The sequence below is a fragment of the Spermophilus citellus genome (genome assembly GCF_964194105.1).
Source record: "Spermophilus citellus genome assembly, chromosome: 1".
NCBI classification, from domain to species: Eukaryota; Metazoa; Chordata; class Mammalia; order Rodentia; family Sciuridae; genus Spermophilus; species Spermophilus citellus.
This window is the reverse complement of record NC_138182.1, coordinates 215,293,830-215,309,546: the sequence shown is the minus strand read 5'-3', so window position 1 is coordinate 215,309,546 and position 15,717 is coordinate 215,293,830. Positions and strand designations below refer to the sequence as shown.

General features: G+C 36.0%; 1 protein-coding gene across 6 annotated transcripts in view; it reads right to left on the bottom strand.

Moving 5' to 3' along the window:
* Positions 1-15,420, bottom strand: part of TMEM161B (transmembrane protein 161B) — a 106,301-nt gene extending 90,881 nt beyond the window's left edge. For 5 of the 6 annotated variants that reach the window (XM_081310620.1, XM_081310621.1, XM_081310623.1 and 2 more), the window contains exon 1: positions 15,282-15,419. In XM_081310620.1, the coding sequence (XP_081166746.1) occupies positions 15,282-15,284 (3 nt within the window). In that variant the 5' untranslated portion in view covers positions 15,285-15,419. Of the gene's footprint in view, positions 1-15,281 lie in introns of all 6 variants that reach the window. The other variant, XM_081310618.1, reaches the window with a different exon arrangement.
* Positions 15,421-15,717: the final 297 nt, after the last annotated feature.

The window sequence follows — 15,717 nt, the reverse complement described above, 5'->3', positions numbered from 1 at the left end:
AAGTATGAGTCAAGACAGCATTCTCAGTTTAGTGAATAATTACTACTATCAGCTTCACATAGAAAGATGTTAGGACAAAAACCAGACACTGAAGGGCAAAAACTATCAGGCTTAGAATTTAACCTGAAGGTAAGAGGAATCCCATGAAAAGCAATATGATCTGAGGTAAGTTAAGAAAAATAGTTGTGGATTCCCAAGTCAAGAATGAATGAGTGAGAGCCCAGTAGCAGTACTAGGACAACTGTCCAAGTATAAGAGGAGGACCTGAACTAAAGAAATAGAGGTACAGTCTCTCTTACTTTGGTGGTAAAACTATATGTAAGAACTATACCTACCTTCACATAGTGATAACTTATTTAATATCTCAAATAATATTAATAATCACTGTAAATCCAAACTATACCACCATAGAACTTGCATGTATAAATAGAAAAACAATGAAAATTAAAATTTAGAAATATGCCATCTACCTAATATGAACCTAGTATCTTGCTGGCTGTTATCGGGGAGCTGGCACAAAAAATTTTTGATTTTCACTGACTGTATTATCCCAAACAGCTGGAAGAATATCATTTTGCATTCAGAACACATAGTAATTAGGGCACATGTGTGTTGAATGGATGCAACTGTCTTAATAAAATTTAAAATCCAAGAGTAACATTAGTTAACAACAAATATATCAAGACAATATCGAAGCACCAAATTCCATACAAGAAGTGTTACAGAAATTTAACAATTGGGTATAACAGTTTCATTTATTTGATGAGTCTTAAGATGGAAACTGAAATCATAGAAAAGTAAAATGAAGGAAATTTCAGATAAAAGATAAATGTGAACATTAAATAGCATACACAACAAAAAGCCTAGCTCAACAAAATGGCAAGTAACTGTGAGAAATAAGATGAAGACAAAATTTTAGATCACTGAAAATCTTTAAAACCAAAAAGAGGTATTTAGCTTACATGTCTCATCACTTTGGAAGTCTTCTAAATAGGCAGGGTAAGGGGATAAAATAATGCCAGTAACATATAAAGAAATTAGACATAACAATATATTGATTGATTCAAGAGAATACTTAAGACTAAGATAAAAGAGGTTGAAACTAGGAGAAATGAACAAAGACAAAGTCTACTTCAAAAGATTGGTAGAACTCTAGTGCCGCAGTCCAGCTGCAGCAAACTAATGGGGGGGGGGGGGTGAGGAGCAACTTATGTACATTGATACAGCAGGAGTGGGAGCCCCAGACTGCGGCACTGTAGAGCAACTGATAGGAAAGTTGTAGCCTAAACAAAACTCAAGAAAGAGGACTGACAAGACTCAGGCTTTCTAAGGGGATTTGGCTTGCATCCTCAGCTTCACCACATATAGAAAACATGCTTGTGTTGGCATGCTAAGGATGACCAATCAGTATGAGAACAATCAGAAATACTCAAGATTTCTAAGAGTGTTATCAATTAATTTACAGTAAAATATAGACTAGTAGTTCAGATATTCAAGTTGAGTTAATTTTTCTATTTAATTAGTGTCTTAATAACATACCGGAGCCAACCAAGCTGTCTGGTGAGTAGATTTACAGCAGAAAGCATCAAATACCACTGAAGCATATTTCATTTAGTTAGTGCTGAAGTATGATGAAAAACACTGTATATAGAATACCTCTCGGATTCCAACATGGCGGCGGGCACGGAGAGATCAAGTCTCTGACCTGTTCAGCAGTGCGGGCATAGGGAGTCGTAAACAATCTAAATTCTGTTTGCTCAGGATCACTAGGCAATGCTAAACTGACGTGGATCTGGGACGAACAGTCTGGGCCTCTCAGAATACACACTGAGCCCGAATCGGCTGAATTCAAGCTCCCGTTCACCTGCTTCCCGCAGACAAACAACTGTGACTCAGCACTAATCCATCTGGCTGAAACAACTGGTCGGCCCTTCTGTTCCTACGGAGGTAAATGCCAACCGAGCCTTCATAGGTAGTGGCCACAGGTTTGAAACGGGGTTTGGGAGAGACAGTAAGGACCCACCCGTTGCATTGGTCACCCGGCAAAGGGAAACGAACTGTCGCCATTTGCAAGAGATACCACCATGGCAGAGAACTGACGTCACCAGACTGCGGCGGAGGAGATAACTTCATTGAAACCTGCGGCTACAGGTGTGTAATTCCCTAGCCGTCCCTCTCCACACATCAGGGAAACCTTAAGGGCCCCTCCCAGCTATCCCGTAAGGGCCCCCCGCAGCTCTCCCGTGAGCGCGATAGCCAGCCAGAGGAAATCAGACGTGGCGCGGGATCCGCGGCGCAGAACTCCCGGCTACTGCTCCCACCAGTGCTGACAACTGAGGTCTCTTGCACCAGCTACCGGGGGCGTGGCTACCGGAGGGCAAGTAAAATTCGCTGAGGATTCTCAGCCCCAAGCTCTACAAACTTAGGGTCTGAGGGAATGGCAAACTGGGAGAGTGTGCCCAGTTGTTCATGAAAACAGGGCTCCCGGGAGCAGCAGACCTGGCAATCTGCATTTGGCGTAAGATTGGGAGTTCATAACCCACTTCAATCTAATGTATGAAATATGATATGTCAAGAGCTTTGTAATGTTGTGAACAACCAATAAAAAAAAGTGTTTAAAAAAAAAAAAGAATACCTCTCTAGAATGCAAAATATTCCAAATGTCAGAAAGCTTTGGATAAATATGTTCAATTCTGCTATTTCAACTTTTTCTAGACTGACTCTTCAGATATCTAAATAAAAATCACTGCATTTTTAAAATTTTAATGTTAATGTTTTAATGTTTCCAATTCTTTAGGCTCACCCTGTGATTCCCACCCCTTTACTGGGCTGTGTTCCCTAAATGGAAAATCATTGTCTTTCAATATATAAATACAGTTGATTTGGCTACAATGTAATCTATAGCTGGTCTTGGAACCAATTCACATCTAAGTTCAAAGCAAAAGGACATAACTGATTTCTTTCATCACGTGATGATTTTATCAGATTCTTAGTGTTAACAACCTCTTACTGCCACCTCTACCATATCACTTAGCCACATGTGCTAAGTGATATGGTAGAGGTCAGTGCCCAGTGTTATGGGAACACTCCAGGTTAAAGACAGTGATCAAATCTTCACAGAAGGTGTGGAAAAGACTGACTCAGAGATAACATCTAAACTATTCTGACTTGGTTCAAAAATATATCCCATTGTCAGAATAGGAAGAAAAAAAGTTTAGGCAGATATACCCAATTGTATAAAATGAGAAAAACTGTCATGAACCATAAATAAGGAAACATTCTACATGGCTGGTATAAGTCATACACAATAGACTTTCCCGCAAGTATTGGGAAATAATTCCTGGACCTTATTCTAGAAGTAACCAAATCAAATAAATTTTGGAAGGGTAATTCTGCCACTATGGTGGGGGAAAAAGAGCTGGGTGGTAGTGTAGCTTAGTGGTCAAGTGAATGCCTAGCAGACACAGGCCCTGCATTCAGTCCTCAGCACTGCCAAAAAATAAAGGAAGGGTAAAAGTAATAGAAAGTAAGTAGCTTAATTAGAAATCCACTAAAATAGTCCAAGCAACGCTATTAAAAACATGAGCTGAACAGCTGCAGAAGTGCAAAATCAAAAAGAATTAAATTTTTTAAAGGAAAATAGGTATGAAGATAATGAAGATAGTAATTATCGATGCAAGGAAAATTTCAGTAGATAAGGATAAAACTCAGGTGATCTTATAAAGATACAATAGAAATAATGGGCATAATTATTTCTTGGAGAAAGTAAGCAATAAGAGGAAAATCTGACAGTTGCTAAAATATGTGTGTACACAGACACACACACATGTATAGATCTGAACATATGTGTGTGTGTAAAGCAAAACAGAAGGAACCAATACTACCACTTAGGATCATGAAGAGATCAGACCAAAACCATTTATGAGACCTTGTCAGTCCCACTACATGGAAGCACAAGTATCTACAGAGAGGTATTAAATTTGAAACTAAACTCTTCATGGTTATATAAACTTGGCAAGGGTAGAAAAAAACAGGTCAAGATTCCAGATATCTTATATCCTAGTAAAGACAGTTATTTTGCAAAACACCTCATAAAGCATTTCAGAGTTCTCAGATCATCTCCTAATAACCATAATGGGCCGGGGAGTTGAGCTATAAAGAAAGGGAAGAGCAGCTGAAAGCCATGAGATTTTTTTTTGTGTGTGGGGGGGGGACATAGGAATTCAATGAATAACTGCCAAGCAACGACAAGCCTGCATGATTCAGTAGATCAGGCACAACATAAGAAATGAGCAATCTGGAGTTAGGTAGGACCTTGTAAAGGTCATGGAAATAGGAAAATCCAAGATAGTTATATGACTAATCAAAAGAGTCAAACAAAGCACCCAAGTGGACAAAGAACAAGAGATGACCTTGAAGAATAACCACATATTTGAAGACAGAGAAAAATGTCATAAAATAACAATTACCAATATTATCTATGTGACTAAAAAGGAGGCATAGAAATAAGATGAACAGTCTGGTAAGAGCATATACCTGAATGATCAACAGACTCAAGGTGAGTTTTTAAAGACAGTAACTGCAGTAGATTATTTAACAGGATTAAGAACTATTTAGATTTAATCAAAAGAAGTCCTTCCGTATAATGCCAATGGTGGTAAAAGTAGTATAAAAATAATCATGAACATACAAGAAGTTTTTCCCATAGACCACTTCTAATATAATTATATGGGCTAACCTGACCTTTTCTATAACATAGCTCATGTCCTTACAGATACAGTAGACTGGACCGAAAAAGGAAGAAAAAAAAAAGTCTGTGCTAATTATGAAATAACAGAAAACAGAAATATCTTACTGCTAAAGCAACAAAAAAATAAGAAGAAAATCACCTATTGATATTTAATATAGTTATTGACTGGATCACATGAAAGTGCTGATATTAACTTTCCTGACATATAAAGTATCAATTCCATATAGTTTAACCTATTTTAGAAACAGAAAAATAGAATTACTCATAAAACCTCAACAACTAGGATTTAAGTTCAAGCACATGGGTTTTTCAATTATTTATAGAATTAATATGCCAGCAATGTTTCATAGAAAAAAAGGTTTTACATTTTCTTGAAGCAAAAAAGTACAAGCATAATTTTTTTGTGGTTTCTAACTCAGGAAAAAAAAGTTCAATGTATTTATTTTAAAACTTAGTTAAAAAAAAAACACAATCCTTCATAAAATGCCTAAATATTTTAAATTTCTTTTAAATTTCTTAAGAATTACACCTACAATATAACAGAATTCATGAATTTGACATAACTATATTCAAAAACAGCAGCTCCAGAATTTCTGATGAAGATGACCATGTAGAGTCATTTACCAGAACTTGATTAAATTTAGAAATAAGAGAAACATTTTCCTCAATGTAAGTTGATAAGGCAAATGAAGACTAACAAATACAATGCAAAGATAGATACTTTTTTACAAGGATAGAGAGCATTCTAATTAAATATAATTCATAAACCATTTTAAGATATTTGTTAAAATTAATATACACTTATTTTAAAAGATAATTTTCCACAATTACTTTGGGTGAATAAATTATGCAGTATCTCATCTAAAACACAGCCATTAAAACATTAAGAAAGAATGAAATATTTTAAAAGATTTTAACAAGTCACTTCATCTCTAGCCAGGACACACAAATGTTTCATTATACTACTGGAAAGTAACAAGCAAAAGGTTCAGTAGAAGGCATCCTAAATTCTGCCACTCTTCCTTTGCTTGTAAGAGTATTTTTCTGACATTGTAGAAGATATCCCTACAGGTCTATAGTTGAAGGAGCTATTAGCCAAATGAAACAAATCATCTTGTTGAGACCAATTTCTATTTGTCTTCAACGTTCACTTCCCCTTAAAAAAAAAAAAAAAATCCTTGACTTTCCACTTTGTACTAAAATTTTTTTCTACTAAAAAATCATAAGTAAACCTCCAGACTAGCCATTGTTATACTCAACTGTGACTCAAAGTTTAAGGCACCTTTTCCCACTAAAACTGTATTCAGTTCATTTCTTACATTCCATCCCCACTCCCAGGACAGTTCCTAATGTGGCAGGTTTTCAACGTAAGTTGAATAAATATTTACTTTTTGATAAAATAAAAGGATAAAGCATAAATATGCCCCCGATTTTTCATTACATTCATGACTGTATCACTGTTAAACATTCAACTTCAGCCTGAAGAAAACCACTTGTGTTAAGAGCAAAAGAGAATATATTGTGCTTCCTACATCTCTCAAAGGACAAGATTATCTTTTTTGAGATAATCATCCCATCAACTTAATGCAACCTACTTACAAATACTTTCTTTTAAACAAACTAAATATTATAACTTTGGTTAGTACACTAATAAAGCTTCATTAAACACATTTTAAATAAAAATTTTATCTTAACTCTAAAATTTAAATAGCCAAGAAAATATAATGTGTACTCTTAATATTAACTGTTAGGTAAATGCATTCATTGTGAATATTTAAATGCACTGAATTATTAAACACTAGGATCAATGTAGTTCTGTCACTAGCTACACAGTAATTAGGAAAGTTCTAGCATTCATTGATTCATTCCTTATCTACAAAATGACAAGACATGGCATATATCTCTAAAATCCCAAACAGATCTTAACCATCTATGATGCAATATTTTAACTAAATACACACTAAATCATTGGCACTCACAAATCTAACATTTCATTACTAGTGACAATGAATAATAATCCCTTCCTTATAAGGATTATATAAGATAATATTTATAAAGGAAAATCAAGAATTTCAATTAATATTACAGAGTGGACTTATCACCCAGCATTCTTACTTCAACTACTGGTTCGTGGCAATTTCCTTCAAGAAAGACTTATTAATACCAACAATATTTTTATAAGGTACTGAACTTTGAAATGCAACCTTTTAAGTATGCAACTTATCAAAGCTAAACAATAATCAGGCTGGCCAGACCACACAGTGGCCAAGAAGTAGGCAAGAAGTCAAAATCCAATGCCACTAACTGTGTGATTTTGGACAAGTGACTCTAATCTTGCTGGGCGTCCATTTCTACATCCAAAAACAACAAAAAAGGTTTAACTACTTAGGTTAAAAACAAAAAACAGGACTTAACGACTTCATAAGGATTTAAATCAGTTAAAACAATATATGATAAATAGTAACTGCTAAATAAATGTAGCTATTATTATTGAGGAAAAGTAAATTTCAAGGAAAATTCAGTTTTCCTTGAAAATTTAGGAAAAGTGAATTTTTTACTTGCCTGTAGTGCTTCTACTTACCCTTAAAATAACTAGTCCAACCAATCCTTCTTTGTGATATCCTTGAGTTCTATACAAATTAAATATCCATTCTTTTGAATCCACAATGTACATTCAACTAAATGCACACCAACAACATGCACAAATTATATACTCAGAATCATACAATCTTGAGCCAAACTATAAAGGTCACCTGATTCCAATTCAAGCACTTTTGATGCAATGTGTTTACTTTTCATAAGGTCATTTTTAGAAATACAAACCACTGATTTTCATATCTTAATTAAAGATTTTTAAAAATTACAATCAGATATTAAGATTAACTTTTTGAGTCTCAATATAAGAATAGCTAACAGTTTTAACAATACTTAAAACTGCTTCAGGGGCTTGGAGTTGTAGCTCAGTGGTAGAGCCCTTAGTGTGTGTGAGGCACTGGGTTCAATCCTCAGCACCACACAGAAATAGAAAAATAAAATAGAGGTATGGTGTCCATCTACAACTATAAAGTATATTTAAAAAAAAAAAAAACTGCTCCATACTTTATTAAATCATAAATTTAGAGCCAAAGTACTTAATCTACTATAACAATAGAATTACGATTGTTTCATATAAATAAAAACATATAGATATAAAATTAGGATATTTTCAGTGAATGAGGTGTATTCTTTAAGAATTGTAATATAAAAGACTAAAAATTCTGAATCTAATAAGTGATTATAGCAGGCTTGTAAGACACAAATTAATATTAAGTCCAGTGACTTTCCTATGCATCAGCAATAAAAAAGAATAAATTAAAAACATGCTATTTTCTGAGCATGGCAGTGCATACCTGTAATACCAGTGGCTCCAGAGACTGAGGCAGAAGGATTGCAAGTTCAAAGCCAGCCTCAGCAAAAGCGAGGTGCTAAGCAACTCAGACCCTATCTTTAAATAAAATACAAAATAGGGCTGGGGATGTGGTTCAGTGGACAAGTGCCCTTCAGTTCAATTCCTAGTACCAAAACAACCAATCATGCTATTTACATCAACATATTAAAAAAATACTTAGATATAAATCTAACAAAATAGACACAAGAAGTGATGACCAAAATTAAAGAACTAAAGAAAAAAAAATGGAGAGCTATTCCACGTTCAAGAATAGGAAGACGGAGTAGGGAGGATAGGAAGGGCAGCAGTATAGAATAGACAATATGATTGATGTATGTACATTCCATGTATGTATTATATATCAAAATGCATTCTACTGTCATGTATGACTTAATTAATAAATAAATAAATAAATAAATTTTAAAAAAACAATAGGAAGACACAATATTGTTAAGATGTCAGTCCTTCTCAACTTGATCTACATACTCAATGCAATCTCAATCTAAATCCTAGTACATTATCTTGTTTTCCAGTGTCTTTTTATTTTTTTCTTTTTAGGTATACATGACAGTAGAGTATATTTTGTCATATTATACATATGTGGAGTATAACTTATTCTAATTAGGATCTCATTCTTGTGGTTGTACATTGTGGGAAGTTATTTTGTGAATTAAAAAAAAAAAAAAACTGATTCCAAAGTTTATAAGGAGAGGCAAAAGTCCGTTCCATGGATAGATAAAATTTGGGTCATAGGTTGCTTTAACTGCCTGGGTGAAAAATCTGGATTAACTTGGCAAGAAAGGGGACATATGGAAGGTTTTAGAATAAAGGAAAGATCTGAGTTTTTCAATTAGCCAAAAGCTGAATGTCATTCAGGAAAGAGGGCCAGGTCCTCTGGTATATGTATAGGGGGCATAATAGCTCAAATAAAACTCCCCTCATGTAGCATCACCAAAGAGCTGATGATGTGATCATGGCCCACCATTGGAGTACCCCCTGGGGAGAAAGCATATCTTAAATAAGGCCCTACCAGGTGTCCACAGGCTCCCAAGAGAGACAGCCCAATGTGAATGGGCATAGATTTGTTCAACATTACAGTGTGACCACCCTGATGTGGGAGAAAGGCCAGGGCCCTGACCAGCTTAGGCAGGTCATACAGATGTGAGGGTCCTCAGCATTATAGCATGTTTGAGTGCCTCCCTGAAAAGTGATTCCACAGAACAGAAGCTAGCTAGGCAGTGGAGAAGCCACAAAAATTCAGCTGCCCTGCACCAGCTGCCTCCTTTGCTAGCTCCAGCCATCCCACCCCTCAACATAAGTTATCTCTGCATGTCAAGAATTTCACGTACATGTGTTTAGTATTTGTTCTGTGCAATACCCTCTGTTAAGCAAAAAGCTCCTATCACAAAGAAATGAAGATAAAACAAAATAAAATAAGGAAAGGCAAAAGACCCATAATAGACAATACAATATTGAAGAACAAAATTATACAACTGACAGTAACTAAGTATTGGTGAAAGAAAAAAAAAATAGTTCAATAAAACAGAATACAGAGTCCATAAATAGACCCACATAAATATAGTTACTCTGTCTTTGACAAAGGAGCAAAGGAAATTCAATTAATAAAAGAAGGTCTTTTTGGGCTGGGGTTGTGGCTCAGTGGTATAGCACTTGCCTAGCATGTGTGAGGCACTGGGTTTGATTCTCAGCACAACATATAAATAAATAAAATAAAGGTCCATCAACAACAAAAAATTCAGAAGATTTTTAAAAAGGATATTTTTTCAACAAATGGTGCTAGAATTGGACATTCGTATGCAAAAAAAAAAAAAAAAAATGAATCCTGACATAGATTTTACACTCTTCACAAAAACAGAATCAAATGGATCATAGACTTAAATGTAAAAGATAAAACTATGTCATAAAAGGCTACATATGAGAAAACTTAGATGACCTTTGATATGGCACTGACTTTTTATATATAACACCAAAGGCATGCTCTCAAAAAAATAGTTGATATGCTAGACTTAATTACAAGTAAAATTTCTATTCTTTGAAAGATAATATCAAGAAAATGAGAAAACAACGCACAGATCAGAAGTAAATATTTACAAAAAACATCAGATAAAGACCGTTTCCCAAAATGAGAAAATCTTTGCCACCTGCACCTCAGAGCATCAATCTCCAGGATATATAAAGAACCCAAAAAACTTAACACCAAAACCACAAATAACCCAATTAATAAATGGGCAAAGAAACTGAACAGACACTTCACCGAAGAAGAAACACAATTGGTCAATAAACACATGAAAAATATTCAACATCACTAGCAATTAGAGAAATGCAAATTAAAACTACATTGAGATTTCATCTCACTCTAGTCAGAATGGCAATTAAGAATACAAGGTATATAAATCTGTGGTCAGTGTATAAGTCTATGAATCATCACTTTGTGATTTCCTTCATACTATTGATTTTTAGAAATCCTTCCATGTCTTGAGATAAATATTCACTTAAACTTAAAAAAAAAAAGAATACAAGTAACAATAAATGCTGGCAAGGTTGTAGGGGGGAAAGGTACACTCATACACTGCCAGTGCAACCACTCTGGAAAGCAGTATGGAAATTCCCTAAAAAACTTGGAATGGAACCACCATTTGATCCAGTTATCCCACTCCTCGGCCTATACCCAAAGGTCTTAAAATTAGCATACCATAGTGATGTAGCTACAACAATGTTTAGAGCAGCTAAATTCATTGGATTAGCCAAACAGGAATGAAGGGAAGGGGGAAGGAATGGGATTAGCCAAACAGGAATGAAGGGAAGGGGGAAATAATGGGAATAGGAAAGACGGTAGAATGAATTGGACATAATTTTCCTATGTTCATATATGCATACATGACCAGTGTAACTCCACATTGTATACAACCACAAGAATGGGAAATTATACTCCATGTACATATGTCAAAATACATTCTACTGTCAGGTACAATTAAAAAGAACAAATTTAAACTTTTCAAAAAAGAACCAACCTTCAATCAAATACCAAGGAACAGTCTCTAATATTCTGTTACCTAAACCTCTTTAGGAAAGTAGCAGAGAGAAGTCAAAGGCAGAGGTCTGGTAAGAAAACCAAATCTCTGCCACTATTATGGCAAATGCTAAAGTCTGCACAGCACTTCACATCTGAGTATCACTCAGCTACAAAAAACACCTCTAATTTCTCAATGTTTCTTATGTCTATATTTTCTTGTAAGGATGGTCTAAGGACTGCTAGCTTCAGACTTAAAGATTCTGAAACTTCACCCCACAATAATGAGGCTCCAGCAAGCATTTTTATCAAATATCATGAGTAATTCATGATGTAAACTTGTGTTTAACAGCTAGACTCTTGGGACTGGGGTTGTTGCTCAGTGGTAGAGCTCTTGCCTAGCATGTGTGAGGCACTGGGTTCAATCCTCAGCACCACATACAAAATAAATAAAATAAAGGTATTGTGTCCATTTACAACTAAAAATATATATTTTAAAAAGCTAGAATCTTAATCCACTCTGCAAAACTCAGTAGAAGTTACCACTACATGATCTCCCCAAATTAGAATTAATTTATTTCTTCTGTACTGTTTGAAATTATGTGTAGTTCTCTTATAACGTTTACTACCGTATCACTTCCCAATACTCCTCCTTACCTTCTCTCTGAAGGAAAACTTTCTCATTAATTCTGATTAACTATGGCAGAAGATTACTACTTGTTTTTCCTCCAATAGATCATTGCTTAATTCCGCCAGTTACTACAGGATGCTACATAGATAAAACAAGCTGAAATACCTACAATTCCAGGAGCTAGCTCTAATCTACCTAATGTTCTCCCACAGATTATGATGAATGATGATTTTTATTAAAAAGTGGTCTGTAATCTTCTAAAAGAATACAACAAATGGTTTTATTCCTTTAATAAATTTTCTAGAGTATTTTCACAATTTGAAAGCATAAAAACTAAGAGTGAGATCAGTATTTTTAGTCTAGATTAAAATCCTATTGCTATTTGCTCAGAACATGAGGACTTTACTCTATGCACAGGCATCTATAGAGTTTTGTTCTGCATCTGTATCAGAGAGCAGAATGAATTTATAATTGATTAAATTATAAAATAAAAATGTCCCAAGAGTTTCTTTACATTCTGGAGTAGTATTTAAGACAACACTGAAGTACTCAGCCAAACCTAACAAAAAATTTCCAAATATTACCTACATGATATGTAAAAAATAAAAAAGAGAAATGACAAAGGGAATCAAACTAAAGAAAACAAAAGGGCAAGGAAAAAAAACAGTAGAAACCAAGACTAAACTTCATTTAATTTGAAATATGCTTTTATTCTGAAAAAAAAAAAAAAAAAGTTCAAAGTGAAGCTCCACAATCATGAATGTAAGGATTAGGCTAGGCACAAAGGCATGGTCCTTTAATCCCAGTTACTGTGAGGAGCGTCACAAGTTCAAGGATAGCCTGGGAAACTTAGGGAGACCTTGTCTCAAAATATGAAATTAAAAAAGCTTAGGAGAAGGCTGTGGCTGTAGCTCAGTGGCAGAGTGCTTGCCTAAAACATGTAAGGCACTAGAGCTGATCCTCAGCACTGCATAAAAATAAATAAATAACGGATTCTATCTATCTACAACTAAAAAATTGGAAAAAATAAAAAAGATCTGGATTTAATTCAGTGATAGAACACTCGACTATTGTGTGCAAAGCCCTGAGTTCAATCTCTAGCACAGCAAAAAAAAATGTTAGATGGTGCTTTAACCCCCATCAATTTTTACTTCTTTTATCTAGGAGAAATTTGGACTCCTTATCAAAGTGATTTTACCAAATTCACATAATAATGGGCAGAATCTGGATCTCCTGAGTTCATGTCTAGTGTGTCCTTTTTATTCATTGTTAGGCCTAAACAATGTAAAAATTGTTGTCACTTCAACCAAGCTGAATCCTAAATAAATTCAATATGTTCACTTTATTAAGTGGTCAAACCTTTTGTTTTGAAGAATTCCAGGCTCTGACTACACTTGCATATACTGACATTATCAATTTCATATCTAGGAAAGATAGAGTCAAGTAATTAGCTCTGAAGTATAAGCAATGCCAGAATGAACACAGCCAAATATCTGATCCCCAGTCTGAAACATTCTGAGAATAAGCATAAGAATACATTTGTTTAAGATATAATTACCTCTTTTGAATTGGCAGGAGAAAGGTTCTATTGCTACTATTCCAGAACACAAGAAACAAGTTCATATTCAGCTTCTTTGTGACTACGATGAATTTAAGGATTTTAAATTACACCATCTTCAACTTTTTAGACCAAGAAGTAAAAAGTTGATCTTAAATTTAAGAAACTGAGATCAGAGTTTGAGTTCAGACTACTACCTCAAGTAAATAATTTCCTATTTCTGAACCCCATATTTGTCTGTAATATTCAAGAGGATAGAATGGTTGATCAAGATTTGGTTCCTACCAGTTCCCTCTCTTTGTCTAATTTCATTGATGCAAAGAAAAAAAAAACCTCTCTTAAGACACACAAACCATACTATACACTGAGGTTTAAAATACATAAACAGAGGGCTGGGATTGTGGCTCAGCAGTAGAGTGATGGCCTCCAACATGTGAGGCTCTCAATTTGATTCTCAACACCACCTAAAAATCAATAAATAAAATAAAGTATTGTGTCCAGCTATAACTAAAAAATAAACATTAAAAAAATAAAATACATAAACAATGCTTAAAGTGATATATGTTATCTGGTAGAGTGCACAGGAACTATATTATTTTGAAGATCTTTGTTTTACATTCATTTCATTTTCTAAGTCATTAAAAAGTTAATCATCACACAATAACCAAAATGAAACTTGACAATATTTGGCCCTGAAAAAAATCATGGCTGACTAGAGCCAAATTCCAAGACATAAGCCCTGCAGATGAGGATTTAAAAGCTTTCACACCATGAAGTAACTTGACAGTTTGGAAGTATGCTAGCTAGAGCCCTGTGATCTTGGAAACAACAAAGACTTAAAAAATAAAAATAAAAACCATCGTTTTGTGTTCTAGAAAATGACTTACTGCAATAGAATCACCATTCCCCATAGAACTTAAATAAGGTTCACAGTCTAGTCTTCCACCCAGCTCCTGCGAATTTACCTATGACAAAGCCAGGATCTAGACCCTCCAAATTCCCTGTATGTTTCATAAATGACGTCCTGAACTGCTTGTCACAACCAATCAATGGAAAACAAGTGCTTATTAATCAGACTTTGATTAACAGTCTCTTCCTAGAAGTCCCTGGACGTTGGCTTGCACTCAGTCTGAAACAGCATACAAACCACTGTTAACAACTCCTCAAAATAGGCTGCCTCAGAGAAAAACATTCTCTGGTTAGTGTCCATAACAACACCAGTCTTTCATCTTACTTCTCCATATGTAGTTCTTTCTAGCATTATTACCCTGCCCTATAAAAGAGAACTTTTTTTGTCTAACCTTTGAGACCCTTGCTGATCCCATGATCAAGGCATTCTCTCTACTATGATAGATCTTTCCTCCATACCTTTGTGATTTTTCCTTTCGAATAAAATCTGTTCTTACTAATTGGGATTTTTAAATTTCACATCCTTTCCAATTCTGAAATGGCTGAGTTTGAAAGATAACCTGATTTTGTGTTCACTTGGAGACACTAAAGGTATTTCTAATTCTAGGTCTCTGTCCTGCGGCTGAAAAAGAAGGCGGGGAGGAGGTGATGAGCTGGGCAAGGTCAACTCTAGGTACACTTGGCGCCACGGGCCATACACACTGATGGGCCACGAAGAGGCAGGCTACCCACTCGGTACTTCCTGCCAGATCCACTCCCACCCTCCGCCCTCCTAGTCTCGCGGCTGGTCAGGACGGATGCTGATTCCTCAGGAGCTCTGACACTTGGGGCGGGTAGTGGGTCCTGCACAGAGGTTCACCGGGTGCTCCAGCCAGTTCCATTCTAAGCAGGGTACTCAACCGCCTCCCCTCACAGGAGACTTCCTGGCCATTTCTCTCCCACAGTTGTTACTCCTGCCTTCACAGAAGAACTCACCATGGCGCCAAAGACGGGTAGTGGACCAGACACCCCGGAGCCGCCGGATCTCCCCTGCCGGTGTTGCAGAGGAGAACCTCAAGAAACCGCGAGGAAGAAGGTCTTCCGGCTCTGCCGGAAGTTTGCCTGCGCGGGACAGGAAGTTCCTCCTCCTCCTGAACGCCGGCAACCCCACGCTACGCAGAGGTGAAAATACGTAGGACGTCCTCTAAAGCAACTTCCGTGGTGCTAGGTTAGGGGCTAGGGGTGGTGCTGACCTTGAGAGGTGCGGGGAAGGCGCAGGCGCAGCACAGGTAGGTGGGCGGGCGGAGCGCCCTTGCCGCGCCTAAGACGATTCTGAGGTAGGTTGGGTGGTTTCGGAAAGACCGCATTCTCCCTCTGCGAGTTGACGGAAGCACAAGTAGGTGGCTCGGGTGAGAGTCGACCCCTTTACCCA